Here is a 15,163-nt window from a genome sequence, read left to right as displayed (position 1 = left end):
CTGGGAGAAATCCCCATGGGGGTGGGGAAACGAGGGTGTACTGTGGGGTTTACTTCTAAGTAAACATGCCCACTGCCCAGGGCTGCGCTTGTCACTCAAGAGGCGCTGGAGGGCTCCATGGGTAGGCAGAAGCTCAACAGGTGCGGCTTTGCCAAGCCTGTCATGCTAGGGGGTGTGGAGAAGGAGCCCCAATGGCAGCCTTGGCTGCTCTCAGGCAATCATTGCAACACGGCGGGGGTGGGGTAGGGGAGAGAAATAGTAGCTCCTTTGGTCACACCCAGAAGTGCGGGAGGGAGGGGGAATGCTAAGGAGCAGCCCCGCCTCCAGCTATGCCTTAGGCCACGCCCACCTCGACGATGTCCCCTCCCGCGCCCTGTACTCACCGGCTCATAACCGTTCCCTCACCATCGCCAAGCACTTTGTCTTTCTCCCCGCCCACTTCTGTTCCGTAAACGAAGAAACAAACATTAAACCGCCTCAGGAAATATTCTTAACCTGTTCTCGCCAGCCACAGAGACTACACCCTAGAACGATCGGACTTCGATCTGTCGCCCACACCTAACATGGAGACCGCAGCTTCGCTCCTCCACAGTGAACGCCCATAGTGGACATGGCGGCAGGGCGTTTAGACTAAGTCTCGCGAGGTTGTGGCTGGAAGAGCAACGGTGCTTGGACGGCGGGAGGGTTGGTGGGGAAGGTTGCAGGCAACCCAAAGTAGAGATACTAAGGTGTAGAGAAGCAGTACGTACAAAGAGAACACGGTGATTTTTCAGTAAAGGACCGGAAGTTTGGTCCGTCCCTCCTGGCCAAACCTAAGATGACTTCCTTTGACTCACCCTTCTAAACCGCAGAGGACGAATGAGTGCAATCTCGCGAGATCTTAGATAATATATTCCGCGGGATCGCACGCGAGCGGTCCTTTTGCCACCACATCGATCTTACAGGCGAGGTCGGGTTCGGTCCTCTTCTGAATCCGACGCCATCCTCCTTGGTGCTTAACTTGGCATCCAATTCACAGCCATGCCGCCCAAGTTCGACCCCAACGAGATCAAAGTCGGTAAGTCTTTCGGCTCGAAGCGTTTTGGAGGACCGCTTATTTGGGGTTGGGGCCTGATCGACTCGCCTGGGCTGGCCTATGGAGTGGTAACGTCTAAATCTTGGTGGGGGGGGGGCCCGGCTGGCACGTGTGAATGATTGCCGCGTGTTCAGCTTGCTTTTTAGCCTTTATTTGCTATGCTTTTCCACAGAAACTTCCATGGCCCTTTTCAAGTTAATGCTATATTTTTAAAATTACATAGACCAGTGTTCCTTCATCTCATTCAAATGGCACCGGTACTTTAAATAGATAGATATAACACATACAAAATACATTATAAGTGATAAGTGTATTGTATTCTCGGTTTTTAGGTTTTCCTCCCCGTTGTATTTTTGTTTTATTTTATCTGTTTTTGCATGCATTTGTATTGGTACCTGTACATGATCGTACCAACAGCGTACAAGCCCTGTGTTTATTTTCTGTACTATGTTTATAGTTTCCTGTCTTTGAAAACAAGATACCTTGCACCACATCCAAGACTGGCAAACCGCTCTTTGACCTGATTATTTTAACTTGAAAACCAACGACTGAATACAGTATTCTCACTTTCTGTGTTAAGTGCATTAACAACACATACATGAAAAATCAAAGAGTGCTAAATTTTTCGGGAGTGGTAGGATTCATAGTCTTGATTGAAACTCAAAAGTTATTCAGCTCTGGTGATATATTAAGAACATAATACCAGCCCTGCTGGATCAGGCCTATCTAGTCCAGCCAACAGGATTTCTTTCTGCTCATGTACACTATTTGCTTCATTTTTAACCTTTCTACAAAGGCCCTGAAGCAGCATATTGATATGGTTCTTTTTACATGCATGCTGTATTATTTTTATCTTCAGAACAACCCTGGGTAAATAGGCTGTGCAGGAAGACAAGAGAGTGTTAGACTTAGCTGAAATTTGAACATGGTTCTTAGAATCATAGAATTAGAGAGTTGGAAGCTCACTGAGGGTCATCTAGTCCAACCCTCTGCAGTGCAGGAATCTCAGCTAAAGGGAAGTGAGACCTTGTTTTAGGGTGAAGCTCTTACCATTTCCAGCAGTTTATCCCTTGTATGAATTTTTGTATTGGTGTTTTGACATGATACCATAGTGGCTTATAATTGTATTTAAAGTGCTTGTTTTCTCCCTCTCCCTTCTTACAGTATTCTTAAGATGCACTGGGGGCGAAGTTGGTGCCACTTCAGCTCTGGCTCCAAAAATTGGGCCTCTAGGTTTGGTAAGTCAGTTCTTATTTGACCACAGAAATGCTGAGGGGTAGAGTGGGAGTAGAGAGCCACATGCTCAGGGGCCGGATGCAGCAATCCAAACCTCTGTTCCGGTACCACACAGAACCCAAAGCCTTGTGATGAAAACTTTGTCCAGTTCTGCTGCTGAATGCAAGTGGTGACAGTTCAAATTCTGAAGGCAAAGTAACACTATTGGCCCATTTCCTGTGGAAGGCTCTTCCTATAGAGATTCAGCAGGGTACCTTTTTAAAGTTTAAACACGTGCAGAAAACTTTTCGGTACCAGTTGGCTTAGGCAGGCAACTAAGCCAGCTGCACATTTTCTGCAGTGTTTCTGCTGTATATTGTTTGGATTGTTTAAATGAAATTGTGATACACTGGTGTAAAACATTCTCCTTGCCCAGCAGTTTCTTAATTTCTGTTTTTATGCAACTTGATTTGGGGAGTGGAAATACTTGAAGTATGACTATACAACCTGCAGGCTTTTAAATTACCCATTTGCTGGTTTTGGTCACCCCTCTAGGACAGTAGGCAAGGAAGCTCTTCAGAATTTGTTTCCCCCCACAGTTTCTCAATGTGACGTATCACCACCTGCCTATGCAGATGAGGCTCAAAAATAGCTTGTAGACTAGATAGATATTTTGTTTATATTGTAAACCACCCTATGATCGTTGGGATAGCATAGAAATTTAATTAGTTAATAAATAATAACAAATAGAAACTTTTAAGCTTGTTTGCAAGGCAAGCATTGTATGTCTGGAGTGCAGGTTTCCCACATGTCTTGCTTGGGTGATGCTGCATAGCTTGAGACTTCAGGAGGCAGAATGTAGTTAGTGAAACACCTAAGTCTGTGGTCAGTTGCTGGTTTAGAGGGGACAGGACTGAAGTACCGGTATCCCATTGATTATACCTGCTGTTGTTGTTTTTTGTTTGTTTGTTTGTTTGTTTGTTTTAGTCTCCCAAAAAGGTGGGTGATGACATTGCCAAGGCTACCGGTGACTGGAAGGGCCTGAGGATCACAGTTAAGCTGACCATCCAGAACAGGCAAGCTCAGGTACAGACAACGCCACAAAGGATGGGTCTGTGGCCAAAAGCACTGGCATTTGAAAATGCCCGGCTGTGCTGGTGCCACAGAGCCATGATCCTGGCAAGGTTGACTCAGCCTTTCATCCTTCCGAGGTCGATAAAATGAGTGCCATGCAGCTTGCTGTGTGGGAGGTCTCTGGATCCAGACCTTAAAAACACGGTCCTGGTCATTAAGGGGTTGCAATGTATCCAGATGTTGAACTACAGTTCCCATCATTCCAAGCTAGCAGGACCAGTGATCAGGATTGATGGGAGTTGTAGTTCATGATATCAGGAATGTCAGCAGTTATTCTATGTTAAAGTATATTAAAATAATTGACACCATGCCAATTGATTGTTTTCTTATGCTATATGGAATTGGGTTGATATCAAGCTCTGGAAAACAGCTTGTCAGGATGATTTTAGTTAGACAAGGGATGTCCAACCAGTCAACTGCGATCAACAGGTCAATCCCCGGTTGATAGCAGTTGATTGCGGGCTCATTTTCTTCTGGGGGTGGGAGAAGGAACACCCCCCCAAAAAATAGGTGTTACATCGCTAGGTTCTTTTTCCAGGAGTAGATCACAGTCTTTTGGGAGTTGGACATCCCTGATTTAGACTATTACTGTTTTCCTCAACTGAGCTCTGCATTGAATTGAATAAGTGTCAATTAAAGGATTTTAGATAAAATTGCTATAAGGTTGTTTTCTGGTTTTTTGACCTTTAATCTGAAATCAAGTTAGATTTAAGCCTGTTGGTGTCTCTGGTATCTTCTCATCATGGACGTTGGCTTACTTTACAGATCTATGGTCAATATTGTTTTATTAATGCTATTGCTACAAGTTGGTTATGGCCTTTGGCTAGAGAAACTTTTGAACTTGACTTTTAGTCCCCAAATAACATTTCCCCTGAGCTCCTAGCAATATTTGGCATTTATGCATGCTGCCTTTTTTTTAGCATTGGCATCACTTTTTGTAACAGTAGCCTTCTGAGGTAGGCCAGTCGTGTTTGTCCCTTGCTATGCAGATGGGTACCTTGAGTCAGCTCCGAAACGTGATAAACCCTGGATCAGAGCTAAGATCCTGAGGGGCCCTGGGCTTTCCTGACAGCCACCCGCCACCATGCCTTTCGTGCAACAGTGACTGGCATGTTCCAGTGGTGAGCTAATAACAAACCCCAGCTTAGGAAGCAGAACTCTTCTATCTGACCCATGGAGAGTCCTGTGCCGAAAAACTGGGGACACAAACCTCACAGAGGAGAGGATTTTAGGAGTTTATATGTGAAATAATGCTTTGTCATCCAGTGTTCTACTAGCACAAGGACTTCTGCCTTTGCAACAGAATGTCTGCTCCTCATGGGCCCCTGAACAGATTGAATAGGTGCTCAGGAGGCAGAAAGGAGGAGGGTGTTCTGTTGCACAAACAGAAGTCCCTGTGTGAGTGAGACAACTTAGTTAGATACAGCCCTGGGAGTTGGTAGGAGCTGTGGTGGAGGGTGGGATTTTTCTTTCCATGGCAGGGTTTCTGTAGTCTCCTTCCCACCCCTGCTTCACATGAGTCTCAAATCTGGACTGTTTTGCTCTCTAGATTGAGGTGGTCCCATCAGCCTCTGCCTTGATCATCAAAGCTCTGAAGGAGCCTCCCCGTGACCGCAAAAAGCAGAAAAACAGTGAGTGTCCGGTGGTGGTGGTGTGCTTAGGTGGTGAATTGCAGCTGGGCAGTTATGATAATGGAAGTAGAACCATGGTTTGTTTTGCAAAGATTTAGGATTAAAAACTTAATTCCCAGCTAGCCTTAAGAATCAGGAGGCCCTTAGGAGGAACAGTACTAGTGTCCTCAACCATGCCTGTTAAAAATCTGGTTTGTATGAGGATAGATGGGAAATTTGGAAAGCTACAATGCCAAAACAGCTTAAATATATATAATATGGATCAGTGTGATGCTGTAGTTCTGTCCACAACAGCCACCCGCCACTGTGCCTGCCTAATTCTATCTGTGGCTTGTACATTCCAGTGGTGAGCTAACAGTAAACCCCCATTCAAGGAAACAGGGTTATTTCTCTTCATGGGTAACTCTGTGCCGAAGAATGGGAACAGAGCAAGAAGAACACAGCCACAGTCCCTTTTTATTTTTTAAGAGGACTGGCTGATGAGGCTCTGTGTGTGTGGCTTTTGGTCCCAAAGCCTGACTAATATGAGTTCCCTTTTTGTTTACAGTTAAGCACAGTGGCAATGTCAGCTTTGAGGAGATCGTGAACATCGCCCGGCAGATGCGTCACCGATCCTTGGCCCGGGAACTCTCAGGTAAAAGCAGGGAAGGTGAGGGTGGAGGGTCTGGATGTATGACCAGCTGATGAGTTCCGTGTAACAAATGCTGAAGCAAATGAAACTGCCTTTTATTTGGTTGGCTCCCAAGCCCCCTTGTACCTCACTATTACAGCCCCACCAAGTTTTGCTTGATTTCTTTGAATGTCCTGTGAGACTCAAGTTATTGCCACCATCCCCAGCCAGCATGGCCCTTCATCAGGGATTCTGGGAGTTGTAGTCCCAACAGCAATGTCTACCCATATTGGCTACCCATGCCATCCGTAAAGTTGTATCTGGAGCAGTTCAATTCAGGGGGCTCTAATATGGGTGAAGCTATGCATTCATTGCTGACCATCTAGCAGAAAGGTCATGAGCGCAGCAGCCATCATGACATAATGTACTTTCCTGCCCCATCTGTAGGAACCATTAAGGAGATCCTGGGAACAGCCCAGTCTGTTGGCTGCAATATCGATGGGCGACATCCTCACGACGTCATCGATGACATCAATAGCGGTGCAGTTGAATGTCCTCCAGTAAGTGCCTGCCTTCCCATGAAACAGGCTGCATATGTATTTTTCACCCTACCTTGGTACCAAATTGAATTATCTATTTCTAATTACAAACCTATTTCCTTCCCAACAGAGCTAAGACTGCTACCTGAATGGACATGATGCAACTTAAGCAAGTTCTGTATGGTGAATATTAGTAATAAATGCAGTTACACTTGTAATTGTGGCTCTCTTTCTGATGTGTACTTCTATCGAGTATTTCTCGTGTTATTCTTGCTGGGTTTCTTCTTCCCATTTACCTAGAGTGTGAGCAGGCTTGTGCTTATACTCTGCACTTTAAAAATAAAAATGCACACCAGATGTGTAAGCCTGTAACAAATAGTTACATCCACATGATTTTCTTCTGTATACATCTTGCCACTTACAGGACCACAGGTTGCTTTAACACCATGGGTGATTATGGAGTTTTGGATCTGGACCCTCAGGGGTGAAGTCCCCACTCAGCCATTAAATTAATTTCTTTTTACTTTTTGAACAGTTCCATTTCTCCACAGTGAAGCACTGTTATTAGAAGGTCTTAAGACAGGACTGGGGAAAAGAGACACCTCCACAACAAACATCACTGGTGGCACCAATAGTCTCACTGTTGAACTTCAACTTAAGTTGTAGAGCCTTCCAAGTTATAAAACTATGCCACTTAAGTTAAATGGTATATATTTATTCTGATCAGACTTTACAGAGTCCCATCACCCCGCTATTTTTTAAGGAGTTGCTAGGGTGGGGCACTGCAGGAGCAGAGATGGAGGAAGCTGATTTTGTAAAAGCCACATATCTGCTCCATAAAAAAGAATGAAATTGTGTTGGTCCTTCAGCTGCCCAAATAAGATTCCTCTGCTTTGCTGTTAAGTTAGTATGCCCATGTAGCTTCTTTTGTTATGTACATTATTCCCCCTCACATTAATTTGGGTTAGGTGGATACCCAGATGGCTAAGATGACAGGATTTGTGCTTTTAACAAGTCTGAGCCTGTATTGAAAGTTCCAAGAGCTGCCTGGAATGTTAAACACTGGAGAGAAATGGGGCATGCAGCGTCAGGGCAATCAGGCTTTTAATCACACTTCTGGTAGCACAGGTGTCACAGCGTTGAAAATGGCCCTGTCTCATGCTTCTTGGGTCGCCTCACGCCTTGGATGAAGAAGCTGGGGGAGCAAGGTAGGCGAGCGATGTACCCTCTCTCCACATTGTAAGTGCCAGGACCAGGGGTGGTGTCTGCAACCAAGAAAGAAAGTGGCAGAAGGTAACTAACTGGATGGCAGTGGCCAGAACTGCACACGTAAATGTTTTGGGGATCAGACTCAACAAGCAGTCATGGCAACAGCTCCAACTGAAGTTTTTAACCAGCATTCACTATAAAAATAATAACAGCCTTGCAAAAGTTAGTCTGATTTCACTTATTTCACCTAGCCTGTCTATTTACTAAACGTTTTAGAACGGGTGGGGAAACTTCTGGTGCTTTTGGATTGCAACTTCCATCATCCCTGCTTATTGGTCATGCTGCCTGGGGCTGGTGGGAGTTGGGAGTCAGAAGAAAAGTATCTGGAGGCCCTTGGGTTTTCCCCAGCCTGTTTTAGACCACACTTCGTATTCGCTGGTCAGTGAGACTTGCCACTGCACCTGAACAGTAAAACACACAGTGCAACAGCAAAAATACAAAAGAACATCATAAAACCATCTAAAAGTTTGCAGAAATCATAAGAGCAGCACTACTGAATCAGGCCAAAAAGCCCTGTCTGGTCCAGCATCCTGTTCTCATGGTGGCTGATCAGATGCCTCTGTGAACCTGTAAGCAGGATCTGAGAGCAGTAGCACTGATTCTCAGCAACTGGCATTCAGAGACATACTGCCTCTGACAGTGGAGGGAGAACATAGCCTTATCCTTCATGAATTTGTCTATTCTTTTTTTAAAGCATCCTGGTTGGGTTAGGGAAAGCCTGGACAAAAAGACTGGCTGCGAACCAACTGCTGGATGATGCTTCACTTACAATGGCCATTAATATTCCATCTCTGCTCCTTTAAATACAGTCACACCTTGGAAGTCAAAACGGAATCTGTTCCGGAACCCTGTTCAACTTCCAAAATGTTCGAAAACCAAATTGTGGCTTCTGATTGGCTTCAGGAAGCTTCTGCAGCCAATTTGAAGCCGTGGAAGCCCTGTTGGATGTTCGGCTTCCAAAAGAACGTTCAAAAACCGGAACAGTCACTTGTGGGTTTCAATTGTTCAGGAGCCAAAACGTTCGAGAACTAGGCTGTTTGACTTCCAAGGTACGAGTATAGATTGTTAAGAGAGTGGTGGGAGGGAACCTGTTGCCATTCCTCACCTTTCCTGGCCCACTTGTGCATAGTTTTTCGTGCAGGGTTGATTATGATAGAGGGTGATCTAAACATCACATGTTTGTAGGCACGTTCTGTGTTGTACCTATTGGGTGCTGGATCCATCATATTATCTAGGGAAGAGAAAAAGGGTGAGAGAAGCCGGTCCAATCTGTGGTGCCAGGTACTAATAGGAAGGGAGGGGAGAAGTTAGCATTGCTTGGCACTGACTTGAAGAGCTGCAACCCTGAGGGAACAACTTATGCTCCTCTTGCCCACCCCCTTGTGTTGAGTATGAAACAAAATTTATATACTGTACAGGCAACTCCCCTGTTGCACACATTCAAAGAAAGCTTGACCATACACAGGTGCATCCCTGCAGCCTGGAAGTGGCTGGAAAGGAGTAGAATGGGTGGGGCAGGTTTACATGTGCTCTGCCTGCATGCATCGTCAGGAATGCATCCCCCGCACAAAACAGTATTCTTTGAACGTAGGAAAACCGCTAAATAGCTTACAAAAACAAGTTTTAAAATATCGAGGAATAAACAGTTAAAACCGAGTCCTGGGGCACACCTTGACCCAGATAAGGATAATAGCTCCGTTGGTAGTGCATGGGACTCATAATCTCAGGGTCATGAGTTTGTGACCCATATTTGTCAAAAAAAAATTGCATTACAAAGGTTTGGGCTAGATGACCCCCTGCATCTCTTCCAACACTACAATTCTATGAAATAAATACCTCTTGTTAACCTAAGGCACCAGTTATGTTCTTACTTTTGCAGACAAGAGTGAACTCTCCCTTCTGTCCCATGGTGAAATGGGGGCTGTTTGGCAGGTTGGCTGGCTTGACATCCAGGGGCTGGCCATAGTGGAAAGGAGAAGGCCACTGCAAATAACAGAGGGACAGCTGAGCTGCATGATCGTTCCTGGGGAGGGGGACCCAGGTGGAGGAGCATAAAGGCTATATGACCAGTGAGACCCAACAGGGCTACATTTCCCAGAATGCTTTAACCATCAATCCTTCCCAGGGAACTTTGGGAGTGGTAACTGTGACAGTGAGTAGGGGGCCTCCTAACAACTCTTAATGAAGTACAGTTCCCAGGATTCCTTTGGGGAAGCCGTGATATTCTAATGCTTTAAACGTATGGTGTTAATAGGACTCCAAATCTGTGGTTCTAAAGCAGCCTTGCCCAACCTTTGGTCCACAGATGCTCCCATTATCCCCAGGGATTGGCCGTGGTGTCTTGAAATGATGATTAAAAGAATTATATGGACAAATTCAAGGAGGGTAAGGTTATCAATTGCTACTAACCATGATGGCTCTGCCCTGCCTTCCACAGCTGGAGGCAAGTCATGTAACTGAGTTATGTGATACCCCGACATCTGAAATCAGCCCTGTATAGGGAATTTATTTAATGTTTAATGTTACATTATGTTTTTATATATGTTGGAAGCTGCCCAGAATGGCTCGGGCAAAACCCAGTCAGATACATGGGGTATTACTATTATTTCATTAATTAGGATGTCCCTATTTTCTTTGGAGAAATGTTGGAGGGTATGAAAACCAGCTGCTGGAAATTGCAGTAAGAGAGTACACTCTTGTGCTGAGGCCCTACTTGTATCAGGTGCTTCAAATGCATAGTGCAGATGGGGCCATTAATTTCTGGCTGCTTCCAGCTACTGTACAACAAGGCCACCACTAGCATTTATACAGTACTGTATATAGCTTGCTAACTGATCTTTGCAACATGGAGACTGACCCCGGGACCTGCATCTCTTGATTCTTTATACTGTATTACCGGTACATTTTATGGGTATTTATGGAGTTACTTATTTATACTGTTATTTTATTTATGTTTTACATGTTGTAAACTGCTTTGATGCACTTTATGAAAGGGAGGATTGTAAATATTCCTTTGAATTAATGAATGAAGCATGTGCTCTGTCATTGAACCATATGCATTGGATGGGGCATAGCACAAATGGACACCCCCATGAGTGACACTTACACTGGTCTCGTTGCTAAAATCCACTTTCTTAATGAACGGGTTATTGCTCAAAAACCAAGACTTCTGCCAAGAACGCCGCCCTCCGCCCTCTGGAGAAACAGAACAGACAGTGTTGTTACAAAGCCTTGAACTTTGAACCAGGCCCCAAACTGTCATCCCAAGAGACATGGGACTCAGCCTACATAGATCCGGCCCAAGACACTTTGGCAGCTGAGGAAAACCACAAAATGGCATCCTCTCCCCAACATTGGGATGAAGGGGTGCATGAAGACTTAGATCAGAAACTTGTATGATCTAGCTGAGATTCCTGCATTGCAAGGGGTTGGACTAGATGACCCCCAGGAGACCCTTGCAACACTATAACTCTACAATTCTAAAGATCTGCAGCAGGAAGAAGGGGGGAGGAGAGCAGTGCCATCTGTTCGCCAAGAGGCTGCTGTAGAGACAGCTTTGAGGGTGGGGCTGCTGAGGAGACAGCAGATCGGGCCTCTAAGAAGCATGCCACAGTCAGTGGCAGCAGTGGCAACAGAAATGGGGTTGGACGATGTGTTCCATGGTGGCCACATCTGCTGCCCCTGTGGATCCTGCCGCATGAAGCGACGGCCTCATCTTGCCTCATGGGTGGACTGACCCTGAATCTTCTCATGTGACAGGGTGAGGTGACAGAAAGCAGGGCTGAACAGGCTGTTCCATTTCCATATGCTGGTTGTTGTTCAGTCGTTCAGTCGTGTCCGACTCTTCGTGACCCCATGGAATGGACCAGAGCACGCCAGGCACACCTATCCTTCACTGCCTCTCGCAGTTTGGCCAAACTCATGTTAGTAGCTTCGAGAACACTGTCCAACCATCTCATCCTCTGTCGTCCCCTTCTCCTTGTGCCCTCCATCTTTCCCAACATCAGGGTCTTTTCCAGGGAGTCCTCTCTCCTCATGAGGTGGCCAAAGTACTGGAGCCTCAACTTCAGGATCTGTCCTTCTAGTGAGTACTCAGGGCTGATTTCTTTGAGAATGGATAGGTTTGATCTTCTTGCAGTCCATGGGACTCTCAAGAGTCTCCTCCAGCACCATAATTCAAAACCATCAATTATTCGGCTATCAGCCTTCTTTATGGTCCAGCTCTCACTTCCGTACATTACTACTGGGGAAACCATGGTATGCTGGTAGAATTACTACTGGGAAAACCATGGTATGCTGGTAGAATAAGCTATTCATTTATTTTTTGTTACAGTAAGTCTGTGTCACATTCTTTGCCATTGTGGCCCCCAGAAGGTTGCCTACTAGAAAATGTGGCCCTCAGGTTCCACACTTCTTGGGGGAAAGTGTGACTTGTGAATATATCCAGAAAGTAGACCTTACCTGTTGTAATCACACATGTTCTGCCCCCACAAGGCTCAGTTATTTAGGCAGTGCTTTTTTCTGGGGGGGATGCAGGGGTACAATACCCTTAAGCATTTCGTGAAGCTAAGTTTGGCCTCGTTGAGGGGCAGTATTTCAACATGAGTAGGAAAATGAGAGTACCCCCCCCAAACTTTTTTTTTTAAAAGAAAAAAGCACTTCTATTGGAATAACAATGCTGCTCCTTTAAGAAAAGATAGTGCTTTCCACCCTTTTTAGACCTCAAGGCAGGTTGGGAAATGTAGGCACAACAATATGATAGTTTCTATTGCCTCTGACCATAGCGAGAAAATACCTCCCTTCTCAAAGTCTCAGCCTGCAAGCATGCTAGCCCTAGGATTTTCCCCACCCTCTGCATTGGAGAAATTGCATCCAATAAGCCTTTTTTCGTAGGAAGTTCTGCAAATTCATGCAACGCTATAAATGAATAGCCTCCTCATCTGTAACAACACACCAAGCGATATTGGTAGATTAAAAACAATGAAGTTGTGGTAGGAAGTACGCAACTCTGACAGAAGAGTTTCTAATCCTAAACTAACTAACTAGCCAAGAGGAAACAAAGGCTTGTGCTTTTCTTCTCAGAGGATAGATCCAAGATGGCCTCTCAAGAATGTTGAAAACCACTGGTCTAGCGACCTAAACACAAACCATATTGATTCATGCCTAGCTGGAAACTGAAAGCATGCTCTCTTAATCCCTTCCCTTCACTCACACCTTTAGAAGGTGACTTCCACCCAAAGGTGTAGGATGGAGCACTGGTTTGCCGGAAGTTCACACTGCAGGCCGAGTAAGCTGCTGGCCCAGGGCTGCTCGTGTTCGCTGCCATCGACAAACGGCCTTCTGGGGTTGTGCAATCACCTGGAGCAAAGAGGAGATCATTCAGCTGATGCAGGTTAGGATCTGAATGCCCTGCAAGGAGGCTTCCTGGCTGCACCTGCCCCAAGAGCCTGTCCTCCTGCTCCTATGCTTTTAACTCAAGAATGCAAAATCTGTGGTCCTTATTATTGGACTACAACTTCCGTAATCCATGAGCCTTGGCTATGTTTACTGGGACTGTTGGGAGCGGGAGAACAACCACACCTGGAGGACCACAGTTTACCCAGCCCTGGACTATGATGCATGTGTTACATATTTGAACGCTCCATAAGGCCAGCTTCTGAGGCTCTGCTTGCTTTTCCTACCTTCAAGGTCTCTCAGCTCTATAAACGGGGCCTTTTTAGTGGTGACCCTGTATTTTTGATCATAAGAGAAATATGTGAGGTTTGCCCTACCATGTTATCTGTTGCTGGTTTTACTGGTTACTTTTAAGCTGATCATGCCATGCAAGAAATATACTACTTGCTTCTGTCAGTCCTGCTGCAGAGCTCTGCAGATTTGTCTACCCCTTGAGGCAATAAGTATTGTAATGTGTCTAAAATAAGGAAGCCAGAGGCCCTGAAATTGACAGTGTGGCACAATCAGAGGCGGAGCAAGGTGGGTGTGGCCCAGCCCAGGTGCCATCCCGGATGGGGTGACATCGCCACACCGCCTCCCCAACGCTCACTGTGGGTGGCACCCTCCCAGGATTCTCACGGCCAACGCCCTCCCCTCCAGAACCTATTGGCAGCCGACGCATCCCCTGGGACGTGTGTCCCACCCCCTGGGACACAAGCCCACCCCCTGAGTGCGTGCCGCTCCGGGTGCCAGAGCAGCTAGTTCCACCTCTGGGCACAAAGGCTAGACATGCAATGAGTAGACTTGCATTCAGAAATCTTCTCACGACATGAAATGCAATGGTTGATCTTTGGTCAGTTACTGTCTCTCAGTGTAATCTACCTTGCAAGGTTGTTGTGAGTTAAAATGTGGATTTTGTTAGTTCAGATTGTTGGCATTTGTCTGTCTCAGGAGACTGGAGAAGTATGCCTTTAGGGATGAAGTAAAACTGTTGGAAGGTTACAGTGCCTGCTGTAGTTGTAGAGACCAATATGGGAAAGGCAGGTTTTCTTGCTACTGGGGCAGATGAAGGCTTCCAGTTGCCAATTCTACCTTACAGAATTACATTGAGACTGTACTATTGGTTTCCCTATTGGGCACCCACAAACCAATGGGGAGAAAGCCTTGGATTGCTCTTTTCTCTCTCTCAGACCTTCCTACTTACTGCTCTGCCTTCCGAACTGAATTTCTGGGAGGAACGGTTCCCTGCTCAAGGGACCCCTGAGAACAAAACACAAGCAACAAATGAGGAGAGGCTGTCCCAGCAGCAGGAAATGGAAGGAAAAAGTAAACGCCACTACTGGTGCCAGTAGTGGGCGAAATCAGGCATTTGCTGGGTCCCACCATTTTATTTAGTTACCGGTATACTGAAATTTATTCCCTATACTCCTGACACACCTTATGTAAGCACTTAAGACATGCCCAGATGGATCAGGCCAAAGGCCCATCTAATCCATCACTTTGTTCTCACAGAGGCTAACCAAACCAGATGCTTGTGGGAAGCACTCCGGACTATTGACAACATTAAAAATAATAATAATAATTGCAGCACAGTAAAAATAAATTGAAATGGAAAGAATGCAACAATATCATTTGCACTCGGGTTCTGCTTGTGGGATTCCCATAGGCATCCAGTTGGCCACTGTGCTGCAGGATGGGGCGGAGGCAAAAGAGGCTAGTTTTTGCACAAACACCCCCTCTTTCCTCCATCCAGGCAGGCAAGAGGCATGATCAGAGTTCAAGGACACATTCCACCCAGGCAAAATCACTGCAGGTGGGTGTGATGCAAGGCTATTGAGGGAGGGTATGGGGAGGGTATTTGTGGCATGTGGAGGGTATTTGTGGCATGTGGCCTGGGGGGCCAGAGAAAGAGGTCCCAGGGGCTGTGTGTGGCCCCTTATCCCTGAGGTTCCCCATTCCAGGACTAGATGGAATGTTGGTTCTGGTCCAGCCAGACTCATCTTTCCCATTTTAACTTAACGGGGTTAGGTGAGAATCTGGACCTCCAGGCCCGGGGGCATGCAGTGGGGGATAGTGGCAAGTGCCTGAGGCCTTCTCTGCCTGCATTACCGGTACAAGTGGGGGTGCCTCTTAAAAAGCAACTGAGATTTGGGGTTCCATTTCTGGCTGGTGTCCAGGTACATCTGGGCCATGAACTTGATGTGTTTCTGCTGGGACTCCATTTCCTACAGATGGGCAATGTTGACTCTCCCCATGC

General features: G+C 46.0%; 2 protein-coding genes and 2 non-coding genes across 4 annotated transcripts; 3 read left to right on the top strand and 1 right to left on the bottom strand.

The window, feature by feature from the left end:
• Window positions 1-935: 935 nt before the first annotated feature.
• Window positions 936-6,422, top strand: RPL12 (ribosomal protein L12). The gene is made up of 7 exons (XM_033137819.1): window positions 936-1,057; window positions 2,240-2,313; window positions 3,278-3,376; window positions 4,974-5,055; window positions 5,603-5,689; window positions 6,113-6,225; window positions 6,335-6,422. Exons 1-7 carry the CDS (start codon window positions 1,021-1,023, stop codon window positions 6,338-6,340), a joined length of 498 nt encoding a protein of 165 aa, XP_032993710.1. The 5' UTR covers window positions 936-1,020; the 3' UTR covers window positions 6,341-6,422.
• On the top strand, window positions 2,435-2,503 carry LOC117040534. The gene has a single exon (XR_004425862.1). It is a non-coding gene; the product is annotated as a small nucleolar RNA SNORD38 (small nucleolar RNA).
• Window positions 5,353-5,484, top strand: LOC117040538. The gene has a single exon (XR_004425865.1). It is a non-coding gene; the product is annotated as a small nucleolar RNA SNORA65 (small nucleolar RNA).
• Window positions 6,423-7,146: 724 nt separating the features above from the next.
• On the bottom strand, window positions 7,147-15,163 carry STPG3 (sperm-tail PG-rich repeat containing 3). Its single transcript, XM_033138224.1, has 7 exons — window positions 15,016-15,163; window positions 14,111-14,166; window positions 12,688-12,831; window positions 10,580-10,668; window positions 9,345-9,456; window positions 8,579-8,704; window positions 7,147-7,469 (listed from the first exon to the last, which is right to left on the bottom strand). The coding sequence occupies exons 1-7, from the start codon at window positions 15,126-15,128 to the stop codon at window positions 7,336-7,338; spliced, it is 774 nt and encodes a 257-aa protein (XP_032994115.1). The 5' UTR covers window positions 15,129-15,163; the 3' UTR covers window positions 7,147-7,335.

This window comes from Lacerta agilis, chromosome Z (genome assembly GCF_009819535.1).
Source record: "Lacerta agilis isolate rLacAgi1 chromosome Z, rLacAgi1.pri, whole genome shotgun sequence".
NCBI classification, from domain to species: Eukaryota; Metazoa; Chordata; class Lepidosauria; order Squamata; family Lacertidae; genus Lacerta; species Lacerta agilis.
The sequence above is the reverse complement of the archived record's forward strand: the minus strand, read 5'-3'. Positions and strand labels throughout refer to the sequence as shown.